We start from the raw sequence: 19,661 nt of genomic DNA on the forward strand, positions 1-19,661 counted from the left end.
GCGTTCGTCGTTTGGCGTTCGCGTTCGAGCTTGTCCGAACTGTGGAGTGGGGACAAAAACTGCCTTTAATCCAATGTACTTGTAAAATGCGTTAACACGTGGAACTACTGCGTCCGGCGTTTGGCGTTCGCGCTCTAACGCGTTGAAACTTTGCAGTGGAGACAAATGTAGCTAGCTTTGTGGCTGTAGGCCTCCTTCGTTTCCCTGGGGACGCTGCAAAAAAGGGCTTGTTAGAAGTTGTTTTGGGTATTACAAACCTAAGCGCCTCAAACGGTCACATATGCAAAAGCTTGCCTGCTCTAACAGAAATGCAAACGCAAAAAAAAATAATTAAATATCATCGATGTTGTTGAATCACAAGTAAAAGCTAAGACGTTAGGAGCTAAACCTAGATACGTGATTTCTTGTAAAATGTAAAAAACAAAAAATACAGAACGCCTTGAGAAAACAGATGTTTTGACATCACCACGCATAGATAAGGATCGCGTACCCTAGCGGTGGAGGCATGCATCTGGCAATTTCAATTGTTTTGCCGCGTTGAATCTTGCCGATTTCGGAGGTCGAAAAGTGTTTTCCCGTACTTTAGCGATACACAGAAATATAAAAGCTTAGCGAAGGTGCCAATAGTAGTGCGAGGCCTAGTAATATGAGTTTGCGCTTCCCAAAATTAAGGCGCCACAGTTTGTTCAAAGTTTCAGCAAAGGAGGCCAATCCACCAGTCAGTCAAGCCAGGGGATCTAATATAGACATTAGGCCAAGAAAGCGGCGAGGAACTTGACTGGCGTGAATGGCGGGCGCAAGGATATGCGCGGCCTCGGCTAATAGTAACCGCCGAAATCCTCGCCGACTTTTTTGCCAAGTGTCCAGATTACACCCCTCGAGAGCTCTCGCGCTGGGAATGTCCTTCACCCAGAGAACACAATAAGGTTCCTTAAATGAGCCGTCTAGAATCGTGAGCACACTTTAATAAAAATCCGAAGTTCCCAACACGGAAGGCACAGAACCCACGGTCAGCTTCAAACTTTAGAAGCACAGAGAGGAAACGAGTGAAGGGATTCACCGATTCACCAGCTCTTTCTGAAGCACAACACTGCCATTCCTTCAAGCGCATCAGTAGAACGATTCTTCGGCGTCGCCGGAGATGGTTTCTCCACAAAGTGGGGAAATATAACTAACGTAAACTTAGAGTCGAAGCTTGTGCAACGACAATTAAACAAAAAACACAATAATCTATGTAACATAAAGAATTATGTATTTAGTCATAAAAATAACGAGAAAAGTAAGTAAATATTTTTGTACGTAACGAGTAATGCATTTAGCTACTTTTTGAGCTCGTAAAGAGTGACTGTGTTTAGCCACTTTTTGGAGTAACATGAACTTTTCTAGGTGTTGCTTGGTTCTCAGTCGCCGATATGTAGAGGTGCGTTACCGTACAGTGCCAATTTACTTTTACAATTTAGAAATATACATAGCCGCCTCGTATGAAAGCATGTGCAGCTGAAGAGGTTCTGGAGTTAGACTGCTCGTGCGTCCGGTGACATTCTTCATTCTTTATAGCACGGTATAGCTGCATGAGGAAGAAAATGGAGGCAGATGGGGAGAGGGTGTCAGACGGGGAAGACGGGGGATGGAGAGTGTGAAAAGACCGATCGGGTGAGTGAGGGAGAGGTTAGGGAGAAGAGAAGGATGGGGAAACAGTATTTTTGTGTCATTCGCATAAATTTACCCGCTTATTTTAGCTGTTAAAATAAATTATTACATTGGTCACGCAATGTTGATTTGCCCCGCTCAATTTAGGAAACAAACCTAGAGCCTTGCTCTTTGTGATGGTGGATGACCAGCGAAGCTGTTAGCACACGACACAGACCCGCCCCGAGTAGCCGTAAGAAACTAGACACGCGAGGCAGGACCACCACCCCGGAAGAGCGTAAAGAGAGGAAACTAGGCACGCAAGCGCTTAAACCGACGAAGCAGAGAGGGCGGTACGAGCGTAGACACGTCCGCCGCAGGTCGCACAGCGGCAAATCCTTGACAAACATTTATTATCTACCTATGTGTCTATTAATCTTGAAAATGGTGCCTATTGATAGCTAATCTACTGTATAGACATTTTGCTAAATTACCCCAGCACCAAGGAGAACGCAAGGGTGGTGTTTCACGAGCCCCACGTGCCGGCGTCGGCAGCAGTAACTCTTGTAAAGCAAAATCCGAAAACAAAAAGCATCTTGCAAGCACGCTCGTCAACGCTTTATTTTGGTTATTTACTTCCAATTTTTGTAAGGAGAAGGCGTGCGCATGCGAAGCATGTGGCGGTGCGAGCGTAGAGTTTTTGGTCACGCACATGAAAAATTTACGGAACTCTAGCCATAAGCATCTTCACAGTAAAAATTGTAGAGATAATTTAGGTTACTTGACGTCAATTTCTTCGGTGAATGTATAGCGGGGAAACCGAATTGGTGTTTAGGTCAGAGGAGGTAAATTTCTTCGCCATATTTAACTGGTAAGCTAAAGAGGTGTCAAGGTCACAGGAGGTCAATTCTTCCCAAAATTTAGCGGGGAAACTGAATTGGTCTTCAGCTCAGTTAGAGAGAAAGAAAACTTGGTAAGAGGAAATACTAACGTTTGAGTTATAGCCAGGAGCCGAAAAGTCATCGTTAGTTTGGGGGGAGGGGGGCGCAAGACGTGAATTTCCGGGCTAAATTAGGCGTGCAAACGCAATTGGCGCTTGGTTCACGTCACGCTAACTTCCCCACTGTGTGTATAGTTCACGTGACGCAAGGTCATGTGACGTCCATTGTCCTGCTGAAGTTGGCGAAACATGTATTGACGGGCAAACGTACACAGCCTATGACGTTTGGAAGTTTTCTTTAAAAAGCATTTTATACTTTCAAAAAAAACTTTCCACAAACGCATTGTCACTTGTGCACTTTTTAATGGGTTAATATCAAAGCTCTCGTTTCGGCAAAAGCCTGGCGGTGTCTGTCAGTATTTCGGGGCGGGGAGAGACGGAGAAGGATAGGGAGAGAGTGATGCGTGCGACACTCCCATGGGTCCAAAGCGCTGGTGTCAACACGCTTCACCCTTTTCCTTTCCTTCTATTTATGGTGCTGACAAACTGGCAGAGACCACCGGCTTTTCGTCAAAAGGAGCGTCTTCGTTTTTGCCAAAAGAACATCACACAGCTCCCGTGGAGCCAGACAGAGCAGCATATTGGGAGAGTCTGCAGTAGGCGTGGTGACGAAGGCGCTGGAGATGGAAAGAGTGAAGGAAAGGGAGAAAGAGCACCGAAGAAGCGAGAGAGGAAGGAGGTAGAAAAGGAGGAAACGGCCGCCATTTTGACGCAACACGCTTTTGGCGCCGAGCACTGTTGAAGTTACGCGTCGTCGGCTACGGGCCGACTTCCTTTTCACCTAAATGAAAGTTTCCGATCAAACATTGCGAACACATCATTCGGTAGTTTTTTCACCCAGCGAAGAAAAACACTGTATAAGTTTCTTGCTAGAGCCAGCAAAATAAAAGTAGAGAAGCGCAATCTGTATGTTCATTCTATGCAAACTACCGGGCGAATGAATGAAAATAGCGGCCTTGCTGGCACAGCTGGGAGAAGCCAGGAGTTCACGCGCATGCGCTCGTGCCTCGCGCTCTGCGCAGCAGTCTGATTGGCTCACTCGGGAAGGGGGCGTTTGGGCAGCAAGATCATTAACTGGCCAAACTCTCCTAATGTATGCACGGCGATGGAGCCAGAGAGCAGGAGGGACCGCGGCGCGGTGGAATGCTGGAGCGCTCATATGCCGTTCTGGCGTCGGCGGATGTTCGCTCTGCATTTCCGCACTAGCGGTGCGTGTGCTGTGATGTCTGTGTGTAGTAAAACGATAGATGCGGTTCTCCCCACAAGTGATACGTATGGGCCGCCTTCCACGAGTTGCACGATGTACTTCTCTCCATGAGTCATGTAGAGGACCGTATCCTAGGGCCTCGACGTACACCGACATGCAAAATAAAAAAGGGTGAAAAAAATAAAATAAAAGGAAGATCTATCGGTGGATTCTTAAGGAATCCGTTAGCGTGAACCTCGGAAATCGTCACAGACGTCCCACTTCGGGTAACGCAAACACTGCCCTCCTAGCGAAGCCATAAAGTGGCAGACAAAAATTAACGAAGGAACAAAGAAAGCCGAAACAGAAGGACAAAGCAGTAAAGTGAAAGGGTCAGCGTCAGCGTTACCCAAAGAATGACGTGCGTGACGTTTCCCAAGAGTCATGCTAAACCACTGCCTAAGAATCCACCAATGAATATTTCTTTAAGTATTTTTTTAAGCTAGAGATTCACGTGGCGTTAAACTAGGGATATTAAATGTAGTAATGTAAATAGGAGGTAACATAAAAAATGTACATCAATTTCGGACAAATATAATGTGGGTTTTAAAACCAATTTTATGTGTTTTTGTGTGCTAACCTTTCTTTGTTTATTTCGTGTTCAATATAAATCATATTCGAACCATCTAGGCTACTCTAATTTTCTACTTCATATTCTTAGGCGACATTATCTGTAGAGATTTAGGGTTGTCAAGGGACCGAAGAGGTTTAATTTTCCGGGGGAACATTTTGTGCCAATTAGGTATATAAGCTTTTTTTAACCTAATGTTTTTCTTATATTATGGTACCTCTCACCAGGATAAATAGCAAAGTTTACCCAGCTTATCCGTGTTTCGAGTTTGAGCTTGAGTTTTAGCTGTTTGAGTTTGAGTTTGAGTTTGAGTTGTTTCAGTTTGAGTTTGTGTTCGATCAGGTTTGAGTACTGACTCTATCGCACTCAGGTGAATACAGCTGTCTCAAAGCGGACTTCCACCTGCAACGATCCCTGGGGTACCACATGGTTCAGTCGTACCTGCCGACGGTGCTCATCGTGGTCATCTCATGGGTCTCCTTCTGGCTGGACGTGGAATCCATCCCCGCCCGGACGACCCTGGGTGTGACCACGCTGCTCACAATCTCCTCGAAGGGGTCGGGCATCCAGTCCAACCTTCCGCCGGTCTCTTACATCAAGGCCATTGACGTATGGATGGGCGCCTGCACAGGCTTCGTTTTCTCCGCACTCCTCGAATTCACGGTCGTCAGCTGCCTCGCCAGAATACAGGCAGGCACCCCTTTCTCCTTGCTCCCTATGTCACGTTTCTATTCTGAGTGTGTGTTTGTGGCATGGAACAGGAAGATATACCGGTCCGGCATCCAAGCGATATGCCGAGCACTGTTTCAAAATATATGTGCCAACTGGATTATTTGCCTGCAACGTTTCCACTTATGTTAACTGTATTAAAAGACTGTCTAAAACCGCGTTATGCAGTTATCAAGCACAGAAATATAATTCGATGAATCATTCACACATTTTTGTTCTGAAGTTTTCGCTAGCCTCCAAAGAGGTAGATGCCAGCACAACATGATGTGTAGTCTTGAGACACCTTTATATATTCTAAATTGGAGTTATATTACTCAAACCGCGCAAGCTTTCTTTCTTTTTTCTTTCTTCATGAACACGCAGCCCAATATATTTATACTTATTTCCAGTGGGTTGTATTTTTTTCTGCTGATTTCACCTGTGGCGAGAAACCATGCTACATAAAACATACACATGTTACAAACATAATTGCGGATAGAATATTTAGTAAGGCAATGTGGATGTTAAACACGGAGGCGCTTTTAACAAACTGAAGACAGATATAGTTGTAAAGGAGGTGTTACCAATTTAACAGCATACCAGAGCATACCAAATAAAGCACTGCATATTTGCGAACGAAAACAAACCTACTGAAGGTGTTAAGCTAAAACACATTTATTCCATGCATTACGTTTTACTAGGATTCTACACACGATTCTGTTCCACCCTTTTAAACACGAAACCGGTTTTAATGATCAATAGGGAACATGGCCAGCTTATTAATTTGATTTTTACTAGACTCTCAGCTAATTATGGGAAGAAGAAATCTGGATTTACCCATAAATGATGCCTACAATGCCTAACTTAGCAAGGATTGGTTTATATTGATAATCCGGGATTGGAAAAATATTGCTTTGATAACACACCTTTCTCAATTCAAAACTTCAAACATAGTTAAACCTTTATTACTCAGTATTATATTAGTACCGATGCTGTTAAGTAAAAATAAACAGTAACAACTGGTCAACGGGAGAACGGCTGCACTTTGATTGGACAACTGTTTTAGATTGGGATATTCAACGATCTCCATCAATGCAGTTGAACTGCCGCGTGGAAATATTTTCAAATTCTTCCAAAAGGTCCAGTAGTCCAAAAATCAGAGTCAAAATAGTTTTTTTTTTCCTTTTTTTTTTACACCGTTCATTGCAGTGATTTTTCTCTGCCTACGCTTCGGACAAGCAGACTCTGAAATTTGTTTTGTCTGTCATAGCATTTAATGCGAGTCTTCATCTTGTGAGCAGCAGGACGCAGTGTACTTTATCAAAAAATAACCTTAATCTGATATAGCGATTCACGTCATATTTACTGGTTGCCGAATCGTGGGGCACAGTCTACAATAAGAGACATAGGCGCTCTCTAGAAGAAGCCCCTACCCTAAAAAGTAAGAACGAAAAGCTGAAGAAGTAAATTATGGTAGTTGGAGCAATTGCTTTTTACACGGATTAACTCTAATGACGCAGCAGACTATCTTGTAAAGCAAAGCCTTCTCGGTCGACTTACGTTCCTATATTTTTACTGCCTTCCATCCTGTTTCAACAAAGGTCTGCCCAAAATCACTCGCCGTTTATTGCTACCCGGTCATACCCGGTCGTTAGCTCACACAAAGGAATTGATTGGACACAAATTACAGGCTGCGTTCCCTCGACCCGTTCATTCAAACGGTAACCGTAAACAAAGCTATTTCTGGAGCTGCTAACGAGATTGGCTATTTGGGGGTAGAAATTTCAGTCATCAACCCTGTGTTTTTTTTTTCTGAACGCATAATGTTCCCCGAAAAAAAAAGCCTATACCAGCTCCATTCGTAAACAATGAAGCGATGTACCGAAAACACTTTTTTTTGCCAGATATTCATTCTTGCAATGTCCTCTATATTTTACTTCAAGTAGTTACGTAAGAGTTGGGTAATATTTTTGAATGCTTCCTGATTAGTCAGATTAAAAGTTAGAGGCGCTTAAATGAAAGGAAGAAATATAACTATTGATACTTGCAGCCACGGTTGTGAGTTATAATGGAATTGACTGTATTAAACCGAGAGATATCAGCTCAGGAATATGGGTTCGCGACTCGCAAGTGCAGGAGGGATCACTTTAGTTTTGTTAAAGTAAACTTATCAGTCTCGTTAATCCTCTAAAGGAAAAACGACTCAGTTAATATTCAAAGCTTCTGACGAGACAAGCGAAATGTGTTTGATCAAGCACAAACGAGATTACCCATTATCGAAAACTTAAATTCCTTTGCATTGCACTTTTAGAGGATCATCAAAGATATAATATTTTAAGCGTACGGATTTAGTTTTTTTTTTTTATTTTTTTATTTAAGGATGGAGAAATAACCAGGAAGTTTAATGGGCGAGTAGAGCTTATGTTGTACCACACAATGTTCTTATAATATGTTCATTCACTACAGAGTCCGAAATGTTATAATCTGACAACATTATAAAAGGCGCTGAAAATTTTGCTTCTACATTCTAAAGTAGTTTTTTATTTTTATTTTTTTTAAATTTCAGGCATACATTGTCTCGCTAAAAAAATGCTCTGTATATACTTTTTTTTAGAATTGATCCCTGTCTATGCGGAAAGAAAACAGTTTTTTTCTTTATTGAACGCCCTGCAACAACTTAGATTCACGACTTAGTATTATGATGAGCAAAATGCATGATGAAGGGACCTTGTCGCCCTAACATATGTACGGTATTCACAGCATTTCCCTCGGGAGGAATGATTTAGACGCAGCATTGTTTTACATCAGGACATCATTACACTTAACCGGTAGCACCAGCATGTCATAACATAATTGCTAGTGACATAGAACTTCTTAGAAGTTCTATGTCACTAATATTTTCCTTCCAACTTACTAAAGATGCCTCTACCAAGTCGACAAAAACGCGTCCCTCTGCACGCGAAGGATGGGAAATATGAAAAAGGGACGGAGTCTCGCCGCACAAGGCAGAGTGATTAAAAAGTTAATAGGGTGTGGTCAAAGGTGCGACAAAACTGCGTCGAAGCAGTCGCTATTTAGTTCGATGTGTTGCAACTTGCAAGTCACTTTGAGACCGTGGGAGCTCCGTTAATTCCAGCGAGTTGTCTAGTTGGCTGACGACAAAACAAAATATTTTTTTTATTTGAAATCCAGCACATCTTAGTGACTGGATAGACCCTTTTGCTGCTTACAAACGTGAACTGCCTCCTGCGTCCCCAGCGGCTTCCGGCCGCTCCGTCTTTTCAAGCGTGTCGAGCTTGGGTATGTGACCAGTGCTAGAAAGCGTAAATCCTACACGTACATCGAAGCTGGAGATTGAGCGAGCGCCCTCGGCGGGACAATTTAAGGTCTTGGAGAAGGCAATACACCTTTTTCGAGTAACGAGTGCCGCCTGGGGAGCTGTCTGGGAACTACAATTGAGGAGCAGCCCGACATGCCTCCGCCCGCCAAAACACATTGGCATCGTGCCGTTGTATCGGTTTTCTGCAGGCTTTTTATACCCCATAGTACTGATGCTAAAAAGCAAAGCGTCAAAATAGACTAAATACGCGGAAAGATGGATGCTAACAATGTTGCTGTCGCCATTTTCGCAATGCACCGCGTCCCGGTGTCCTTCAAAAATGGCGACAGCGGGAGTGTACGCATGCGCAGAAGCTTTCTGAAAAAGGGTCCATTTGGATTACAAGGATATTCTCAAATGTAAAATATCTCGCGCTTCATCGTCCTTTTGGCATTCACCTGGCAATCGGTGCTTAAAGGGGCGATGCAGCAATTCTTGTACTTTGCGCGAATACCGCTTATAACGGATTCCTGGCGTTAATGACCTGTGAAACACCCGTTCGTATTTCACCACACGCAATCCAAGTCGCAGAAAAAATTAAAGAAAAACGAGCAGCGTTCACCTTCTCAACTCGCAGCCAGAACGAGCGGCCAAGTGATCTGGAGCCGATTATATGCCGCCAATGGTGATCATGGCCACGCGCTGGGGTTGGCAAGGCACAGGACACGCGCTCAGTTCCAGACATTGTTATGGTTCGGCTGTTGTCGTCTCTGCAGCAATTGGACACGGGCCACTACCCGAATGCTTCTCGAGCTATCGATTATCACGAGCCCAAGTCGAGTGTTCACGCAGTGCTCGGATCCAATCTATGAGCCGCATTCAAATATCGTCACTCGGCGGTACTCCGACCGCCGAGCTACGTCATCAAGTTTTGTGAAGGAGAGATTCAATGAAAACGCTCGCCTTGGTCCTTGATATTACACCGCAACCAAGGAGTTTCTCGGCCAGTGGCGTTGCGTGCGAATATCCTTGAGTCCCACTAATGCCAGTAAGCTCGTGTAAAATGAAAAACATTCCAAATGAATATCGTTGCACCGCCCCTTTAAAATCTTCATTGAGATTTCAAGCGGCGGATTTAGGGTGGGCTTTGTTCATTCTTGTTATAAACCGGAAATGCTCTGGGACGTCAAAGACTGGAGCACCGCCTGGTGGCGTTTGCCATGAGAAGTGTCTATAACCATTTTAAACTGCTTGATGAACTGCGTTAAGAAAAATAACCACCCTGAATAAACGAGAACGCAGTTTGTATAGTTTTCTCTTCTTAATTGCACATTTTTAAAGTACGTGGTATTTTGTAATGTTCATCGAAAATATTTGCCATATTTAATTTATGTGATGTTAGTGGCGAAAGTACCCTGGGTTCAATGGAGTATGAAATTAGGATATAACTTTTAATTAATGTGTTCTAAATCGATAAAGTATTACAGACACCCAATAAAAAATGAACCAACACTTTTCACGTTACAAAAACAAAAACAAAAACAAAACACCGTGCGTATATAATACATTGTTCTCAAAGTTCTTCATCACAATGCCATTGTGCATATTTATTTCGGTTACTATATCTCGCTCATCAATCTTTCCAGTTTTTATATATTTGTCATTCTGCCTCCTTTGTTGACACTGTTTAATTAGTACAGTCACGTCTCATTAATATGGACGCCATTAATATGGACACCCCGTTATATGGACAGCATTTTCGGGTACGAACTGGGAAAATACATGCATTTTGATCTCGTTATTACGGAGAGCTCACATTATGGACGATTTTTTTACTGAAACGGAGGTGTCCATAATAACCAGATATCACTGTAGTTCAATTTCAACTTCATTAAGTCAATTAAGTATTTTAAATATCAAAACTTCTTTAAATTATGTACCGTTTTTAACTAAATAAATATACTTACACTTTATTGTTCGAAACGAATGAATGATATAGCAAGCTTTACTAGAAATATGTTAAACCTGACTCACAATAACTTAGTTTTCCTGAAGAAATTAGGCCATCTTTCGCAAATATTGGACCCATGGTTGTGAGCATGTCTAGGGACTGTTTCTGATTGAACAGATGTACAGAAAATTAATATTGTGCTAGTAAAGATTATCTAGTTTTACGTTGGAGAATATTACAATCGCCTAACTTAAAACAGTGCAGTCGGCAGCTTAAACTTGCGGGGCACGGGTGCGCCAGTTGGAATGACTAGCCTCGCTTTCTGAGGTCGGGCGACCGCTCGCAAGACTCAAACTTTGCGCATGCACTTCCTTTTGCGTTTCAAGTCTTGTCTTTTTTACTTGATTCGGTCCGACGCGAACGAGGTAACCGGGACCGACACAATAGCGAGTTTTAGTAGACCGGGTTTCCCGCTCCGCTAAGCCCCTCCGCTACCCGGAACTCTACAGCCAATGTCATCGGCGCGCAGGCGCAGTGGCGGTTTCTTCGTAGCGGAGGGCTAGCGGAGTGGGAAACACGGTCTACTAAAACTCCCTAATGGGCCGCTCTGTGAGTCGTCATGGCACGCGTCTGCTTCAGCCACCGTGATGCGTGACTGAGCTCCCGTGCTCCAGACCACGTTTCGCTGCTAGTTGCGAGAGTCCCTGTTATCTCGTGCTTGTCGGGCAGAAGCGACAGAAGAATACGTGCCAAGCCTGAGTTTTGAGAGCCGCAACGCGCTATCGGAAGGCGCTTCCAGTCGTTTCGGCTGGCGGTCCCGTGCATCCCAAGCTTTTGTTGCCGAATATACCTTAACGGGTATCTGGGTTAAGGATATATACATTTGTTTATCTTGGCTAATTTTTTAATTGCGTGCACACCTTTTGGAGTGTGTCTTATGTCATAATTTACTGCCTTAATCTGCAAGAGCACAAACGGTTTGAAGCGTGGTAGCTGTGCTCTCTGCTGTACACGTTAAAGCGGTAAAGACGTTTGGTTGTCATCGGTACAGAGAAAGTAAATTATCACACCGATAAAATGCCCTCTAGGCAGTATCGTGGACATAGCTAGTGATAACATCAGCAACCGGTGTGGAATCGTCTGCGTCGATCGTAGCAGACGACCGATGTCTATTTGAAAACAAACTGAACGAGCAATTAATCTCCGAATGAAATCACCAAGATTGGTTTCTCTCGGAGAGCATAGAGCGCTTGCTGTAGGGAGGGGCCACCACTCCGATATTGTGAAGACCTGTGTCAACGACAGTACCTCAGAAAATGGATGCACAGAAAGCTCAATTAAGCAGCTAAAGAAATTGTGCCTTCTTCCTCAACGAATTAATTAAGTCATGCTCCTCACTGCAGGTTTCACTCAGCTTTGCTTATTTCTTGAGATTATCTGAGGTCCGAGGCATCTTTCATGAATTTCCTAAAAATTTACTGGGTGCCGTAAACTATAGTTCTATATGGAAGGGGATTTAGAGCTGCGGTATATGAATTTATACTTTCATACCACTATTTTGAGCCTTGAAGGCATGAATGGAGCCCGAAAATGGCCGTAAATATTGGAGGGTGGCAAACCTCAAGGGGTTCTAGACGTAATAATGGTCAATATTATTGACCTTGCGTTATTTTATATCGTACCATATTTTGATTAATTATAGATGTGATGTATATAGTACATACACAAGCCGGGATCAGTGCAACTACGTGTGGTGATAACCACTTCCACAACAGTCTTCTTTCTCCACCAGCATCCAAATTATACACATCCAACAGCAGGGATACTCACCATTCAAAGAGAGCCTCTCGTTTAGTGATGGTCCCTGCTTTTTAATATGTATAATTTGGGTGGAGGTTGAAAAGAAGAAGACTGTTGTGGAAGTAAATGACAGCTGTGTGCTGTGCTAGTTTTGAGACGGTGGTGTGTAAGACCCTTTTTGTTAAGTTTTTTTTTTGTCTCAGGGTTTTATTTCTTAAGTAGGATTCCACACCTTCTCACTTGCGTTTTGACTCTTACTTCAGTGAAATACCTGCGTACCTGCTAAAAAACAAACATACAAATAGGCAACACCACACATGTATTGCACTGTTCGAGTTGTCTATAGGCGGAAAGATAATGATGAGGCATGTGTGGCATCACACAGGTGATTTTTTAAAACAAATATCGCCATGTAGAACGGCCGTCTCTAATATGGTGGTTCTTCCGTTTATACATTTTTATCTCTGCCAGTACAATATAATACAACATAAAGAGGCTTGGCTTCGCTCAGCAAATCTAATGAAATATTAAACACCGTTCGCTGCTCCACTATACTCGCGCACGGCTTTGCTTTGCATAAACCGTGCCGGAATCTTGTCTCGAACTCTTGAAGGTTCGATATTTTTGTGAAGATGGCTTTGGCAGAAATATAAATAACTGTGCCCAGAGCTTGATTCATGGATCCCTTCACTTGGCGCGAAGCCAACTGTTCGTAGAAACCTGCACATTTGTGTTTTTTTTTTTTCATGTCATAAGCATAATGCAAGAGTTGTCGATAAATTCTCCTGAAAAGCGCGGTAGGTGGGAGTTCTGAATTTGGCCTTCAATTCTTTACAGGCAAGATTTTTTATTTCATTCTCTACGCATTTTTTTATAGCCAGGAGTTCGAAAAATACGTACTTCTATGGTTTCGTTTTTAAATGGCCGGGGTTGGTGAAAGCTTAGAGCAGCTGCGTCGAGGCGGTGTGCTCTGTTTTCGGCGCCCGAACGATGACCTGGTTGTCGTAAAACAGTTGCGGCACTTTGTTGCCAACATACTGAATTTGTCTGCTAGATCAGACATTTCTGAAATGTCTTTTGGCGAAGCAGTAGCCGCCATAAATAAAATAAAATAATAAAGCGGCGAATCCAAGTGTTCATAATATATAGGAGTATATGTATAAAATTCAATTGCTGACTTGGCGTAAGAACGGTACGTGATGACCGGCACCGCGCCGTTTAGACATGATGCTGACTATGAAGGATATTGTTTCTGTCAAAAAGTTGGTAAAATTAGGAGGAACTTTAAAAATAAATGGTAACACCGTGACGCACATTTCATAGTCAAATCACTACAATAAATAAGAGTGGCAGTCGCGAAAGAGTAAAGGAAACCTAATTTTTAGAATAATTATATTTCTGGTCGAGTAACGTACAACACCGTACAGCGTAAAATTTATCTCAAACATATATGTCCCCAAGAAAGTTCGTATTTATTAACTTCCAAGAAAACAAGATCTCACTAAGTTTTGTAAGGTATGGTTAATATTTTGCCTCACGTAATGTTATAAGAAGGAAAAAATGTCCATACTTTGCGGAAGCGGAATTTACATTTTTTGGCCAAAACTATTTTGATAACACAATATATAGGCAGCACCATCATTAACACTATTGATTTATAATGTGCAATTATCAGGCATTGGTTGTCCACACGAAACGAGCTTGATATATCTCCCTGTTCGTGTCTGGGCCTTGAAACAAAATAACGTTAACCGGAATTTCCACGCTTAAAGGTGATATCATTAAACCTTATTACGCGTTAAAGCTTCGTAAAAAATAAACCAAGCAAAGACACATACATCCAAATATAGTACAGCATGTGCAGCACTAAGTTATTTCGGATATTCATATCATTTTCTTGTGGAACTAGGTAAACACTAAATATATTCTACGTTATTTCATATGCAGGTCAAACCATGCACACATATCTGCCAAGAAATCCACAATATATTAATGACTGCAGATTTCTCTACAGAAAGCCAGCTACTCAGAAAGAGCAGATGACTTCCGATACCTTGCCTTCCTCTGGTCTACAGGCAGTAAACATGTACACAAAAATAAAAACCGAAAGCAATGAAAACTAGAGCAGCATGTAAGATTCACTGTATTATGCGACAAATAAACAACGTAAAAAATGTAAAACAGACAAGTTTTGATAATAAACTGAAATAAATCGTTAAAGTAATAACTTTACAAACATTTTAACGCAAAACATATTCAAGAAAATCGGTAATAACCAGCCACATGCGAGCCCAGTTTATATAACTAATGAATCTGACAGAAAAGCAAATATGATCAATAATACCGAAAGTTTGACAAGCGTTGGGTTTCTACCTTTGCTTTGCATCTTCGCATAATTTAACGCAATCGCTTTTAAATAAATTAACGAAACTATGATTGTGCTTTTAGCTGGCCCAAGATATGATGAGGTACCCCAGGACAGAATATAAAAGCCAAGCTCGCTGCACATTGAGCCGCCCGGCTGAGATATCTGTATGATTTATAATCTTGATATCTTTAAGCTTTATTTAGGCCTTTGGTACTCTCTACAACTTTCTGACTGCAATATTGACAACTCTTCTGTAGCGTAGATATCAGAAAACTTATTAGGCTTTTCTATTCATACACTGCTCATAACGCTGTCGCTTGTGCTGCAGCTAGAGTATCATTTGATGTCGCAAAATTGTTTGCACGCACATTTTCATGACTAAAACATGAGATTAATCTACGTGCAGGACTCAGTAGCTCGCGTAGCATCGTAGAATAAACAAACGGAATATATTGGGGCACCTTCATAACTGGCTCCGTAGGAAAAACATAAGATATGTTTCGAATGAATATTTGCCAATATTTTCTACAAGCACTGTCAATCGAGGCATCTTGGGGTAATAACTTGTGACCGCATTCTATCCAGTTTGTTGTTTTATATACAATGCGTATTCGAGACAAAAAATTATAAACTAAAAACGGACAGCTGGAAACAGTTTCAAACATTGAAAAATGGCCATGGCAGCTTTCATAACACCAGCTAGCAGTTGGATTTACAAAAGGAGTTGGCTTTTTGTGGAAAGTTAGCTTTTACTCAGAGGATTTAAGTTGACGCAGGACAGTTCCCGATACGCATGCGGAAATGCGTTTTCACAATTATCAGATTTCTTCACTAATAGAAAATGCTGCAGGCATTGGGCACAATTAAACAATTTCCCTCACGATCTCGCTCCGCCTGATGCTCGTTTCAACGTGCGGTGCGTCTGTTTCAATGTTAAAATCACAACTTTTCTAGCCAAATATCACATGATTACGGCTTTTTTAAAATTATCTAGTTCAATTACAGTACGTGCCAACCTTATGTTGTCTAGCAAGAGACAAAAGACAATTTTCACTACACAACCAGTACCTTGCATGACTGGCATATATCAGGCAACCACCATATCTTTATGCGCAGATTCTGATAATCTTTTCTTTGAAGGAGCCTGTACCAAGAGAGCCTCGCTAAACACGCTTTAACAAAGGACGTCACATTAACGAACGTTGTCTCCAATGTTAAAAAGCAAGCAGTGAAATACAATAAAAAATGCTTTCGACTAGTCCCCCTCAAGCTCACCTCTTCTTTGTTGTATGCGAAGTGCTATCCATGGTACCCAAGGGCAGTCCGCTTGGTGCGTTAGTTTCAGAAATTTAAAAATAAAGCTTCGGACCTAACCTGTCTGACCAAATATTGCAATATGCCCAATAGGTCGTTGTTCAATGCTGAGCCGGATAAGACCTTCAGGGTAAATAAAGCCACCTATAAAATTCTTCTCTTAATTTTCCCAAGAAATTCTTTTTATTTGGGACTGTAGCTGCAAAGGCGTTTGGTGTGCCGTGTTATTGGCGCCACGTTAATTACAACTAACGAAAAATATATATCTATATTTCAATACCCAGTTCCTTAGCAAAAGCATACGCTATTGCATGTATTGCAAGTGTCCGTGGAAATATTTATTTATGTTTCTTTAAGAGCTATATCTGGGCTACAAGCTGGTAAACTGGGGAGCCATTTATTATTTCGCTGCTATTGTTGATTATACTTCAGCAATCGTCAATATAAGTGGCTATGAATCCTTTCGTAGGCCGTTCAAATGAAGCTTGGTTCAAACTGTGTCCTACTTGAAGGTTCTTGGAGGGAGCCAGCGACCACTATTCTTATTTGTGGACCACATAGCCATCTCGGTTGTAGTGATTTTAAAAATACAGTCGAACATAGTAGCTATATTTCCTTTGATTCCGGTAATTTCAATTGTTCGGTGTTATAACATAGTCTTTAATGGTCACATTATTAAACATAATCCGTTTTTTTTTTCTCACGAGGTTTATTCTTTTTTTTTTCAAAATATGTTTTATTTTTAGGAAGAAGGCAGCTTTCAGAGACCCAACTAATTTGTACATATAGGTTATCTTCCAGTTCTCTTAGTGCTATAAAACAAGCCGGGAGTTTCAATGAATAAGGGTGAAAGTGGTCCATTTTACCTGGTGCAGCTTCATGACGCATCTCTCTTCCTGAAAAAAAATTGGATTAATGAACTTGCCCGGGTCAGCAGCGGACGTGTTTGCAAAATACTAAGTTAGTGATAGTTGCGACTTGTTGAGCCATATCCCGATACGCGTATTGACCAGAATAAAGAGCGCGCATCTACTAACCTGGCCACAACCTTCCCTCGCCCTTATTGCCACTCTAGTGGAATGAGATATTTGTAGAAATGGTACCATTAAACAAGAATATATTGAAGTACTTTTGCCACTTTAGTGGGGATTAGGCATCAAGATCAATATGACTGAGCTCTTCACTGGTTTTTGTTTCTTCAGATAGTGATATAATCCGAAACAAATGTAATTTCTTTTAGGGGAGATGATGAAACTGTATCTCATTGTGGAGACCATGTGTAAGTTATCTTTTAGGAGAGTGGTTTGTGATTAAATTATATAATTAGTGTCGTAAAATTGACGTAGCATTCATAATTACATTGTAGAATTATTGTTAGAACTTAAAATACTATGTGCGCCTTAAAACTAGAATTGTTTACATGCACTATTAATTGCGAAAACGGTGTACCTTAATAGTTAATTATCTGGAGCTATGGAGATTAAACCGGAAGTGCAATAATGCGCATAATTCAACATTCTTTATTACAGGAGTCCTCTCCCGCCACAGCTAAACACGGCGTCGTCGTAGTGGACGCAGTGAATGGTCAGCATGTCTTCATGGGGTGCACAGTTCGAGCCAAAAGGATTGACCAGGTGTCCCGGGTGGCGTTTCCCGCGATCTTCCTTTTCTTTAATTCCATCTACTGGCCGTACTTTATGTGTTTTACAGGGTAACGGTGGCGGTTTCATCGGTGCGGTCAATGGAAGAAATTGATTTGCGCCTTCTCAACACTGGTTTTTAAAGAAGCTCAAGTTGTGAGTGTTTGATCGTCGACGAAGCTGAAGAAAAAAGTGACGATGCTGTTTACAGATGACTCAGGTAGAAACCCAAAACCGTTGGTCGCTCCTTAACGGGCCGTCCATTGAAGTGGAGTTCCAAAAGATGTAGTTTGGTAGAATGGAATCTCAGACACTGCGCTGGATTTGCTCTGCTGGAGAGTCTTTATGAGAAGGTATTTTTGTAGGAGTTTACTAGATGGTTCTTTCATACATTAATTAAGTTTTTTCGCTCTATCCGTTATTTCGACCACATTCCTGCATTCGGTAACTATATTTATGAACCACTTTGTTCAGAAAAAATAAACCTCCAGGTAATATCCATACAGGTTTTTTTTCTGAATGATGTTGGGCACCGTCTCAAGTGGTTTGGGATGTTCTACATTTGCTGCAATATTATAATTTCAGCACGTAAACAATGGCTGCGTTCTTCAGTGTAAAAGTTCCGATTCTTCGGTGATGTATAGGTTGTTCATGTTGTACTCAATATTTTTTATTTATCATCGTAGTTCATTTCACACTATAGTTGTACTAATGTGTACATTGTACATGAAGAGCATAATAAATATGAATTCCCTATTGATCGATATTATAATTATGCCTTGATATTTAAACGTATATATACCCCTTCGTAAAGGTTGCTCGATGTTTCCTTTCCTCGTTTATTTCTGAACTTCGCGGTAAGCGTTTAATAAATTTTTTTACGGCTGATGCTTGTCGTGGTGACAATGGCAGCGCTTGCGTGAAAAGTCCATAAGAGACAGTGTATAAAAAGCACGCACATTATCTCCCTTTTCGAGAACACGCAGAAGCTAAATTTTAACTGGCTCCAGTACGCTTAAGTCGGTCCTACTACTGATTAATAAACAAGGCATTGTTCTTCCACAGACCACAATGAGCACAGAGAGGAGCAATAATTCGCAGCCGGGACAAAGTGCTCGATGAACTCGCTGTTTTCAAATAAATGCTATGCTCGCTGTCTTCCTAATGTTCAGGTCAATTTGTTGTACAGCCCACGTAACAAAACTCTTCTTGGCGTAGTCATCGAAAATATGCAGAACTCGACTCTATAACGCTATACTGCAAAACTACTTCGCCGACGTATACAGCGCAAAAATGAATGCGTGCTCATTATTGAAGTTACGAATACATTTATGATCAAATTTATAGGTGTACCGGAGTGTGAAATGTGCCAGGGCCAACAGGTGAAGCACTATACAGGCAAGCATAAGATGTTATGCTTTCAGGGGGAGTCATCGGCGTACTGGATATTATCAAACGGAATTATTAGTGTGTTTTACGAAAATGTCAGAAGGTATGCAAAACTACTCATACGTGTAATAATTGAACACGCCAACTGAGTAAAGAAATCGTTTTTCATTTTCTTGAAAGTAAACAGTTGAGCGAAGCAGAAGCGTCTCACTCTACATAAATGTGGTGTTTACAACCGTTGTTGCGTTCAGGTTTACATATCAGAGCTAACCGGATATATCCCACTCAAAAGTCGGTATTTTCTTGCTGCGGCTCTGTTAGACCGTCAAAATCCCCCACGATGAAATTAGTGTTGCATTCAGGACTCGAAGTCAACAGATAACAATCGAGTCTTCGGTTCCGCTGCTTGAAGCAAAGAAGTTCAAAACGAATAAGAGGTTTCAAAATTGTTTTCAGGAGAGACAACTGGTGTTCGCCTGCCGTGCTTGCGCCACAGAGTCCGTATCCTTGTGATCGATTATATTATTCGGTGAAAAGGAAATTGTCGCACCTCATGAAATGTTAAGTGACTTGACGGAGGGGACATGACCACGAACGTTCAACCACTGTTACTATAGTGGCACACCGATGGTGGCAGAATCCAAGGGAAAACATACATCTTCGCAATGATTTAAATCTGAACCATCCATCATAGGTCACATAATTGTAAAATGGCCTCTGTGGAAC

At 41.7% G+C, this 19,661-nt stretch overlaps 1 protein-coding gene across 1 annotated transcript in view; it reads left to right on the top strand.

Annotated features, from left to right (window-relative positions):
* Positions 1 to 17,628, top strand: part of LOC8053475 (glycine receptor subunit alphaZ1) — a 98,920-nt gene extending 81,292 nt beyond the window's left edge. The window contains exons 7-8 of the mRNA XM_029981906.2: positions 4,817 to 5,136; positions 17,436 to 17,628. Of these exons, the coding sequence (XP_029837766.2) occupies positions 4,817 to 5,136; positions 17,436 to 17,621 (506 nt within the window). The 3' untranslated portion in view covers positions 17,622 to 17,628. The remainder of the gene's footprint in view (positions 1 to 4,816; positions 5,137 to 17,435) is intronic.
* Positions 17,629 to 19,661: the final 2,033 nt, after the last annotated feature.

The sequence above is a fragment of the Ixodes scapularis genome, unplaced genomic scaffold (assembly GCF_016920785.2).
Source record: "Ixodes scapularis isolate PalLabHiFi unplaced genomic scaffold, ASM1692078v2 PGA_scaffold0__279_contigs__length_252992795, whole genome shotgun sequence".
In the NCBI taxonomy this organism is placed as follows: Eukaryota; Metazoa; Arthropoda; class Arachnida; order Ixodida; family Ixodidae; genus Ixodes; species Ixodes scapularis.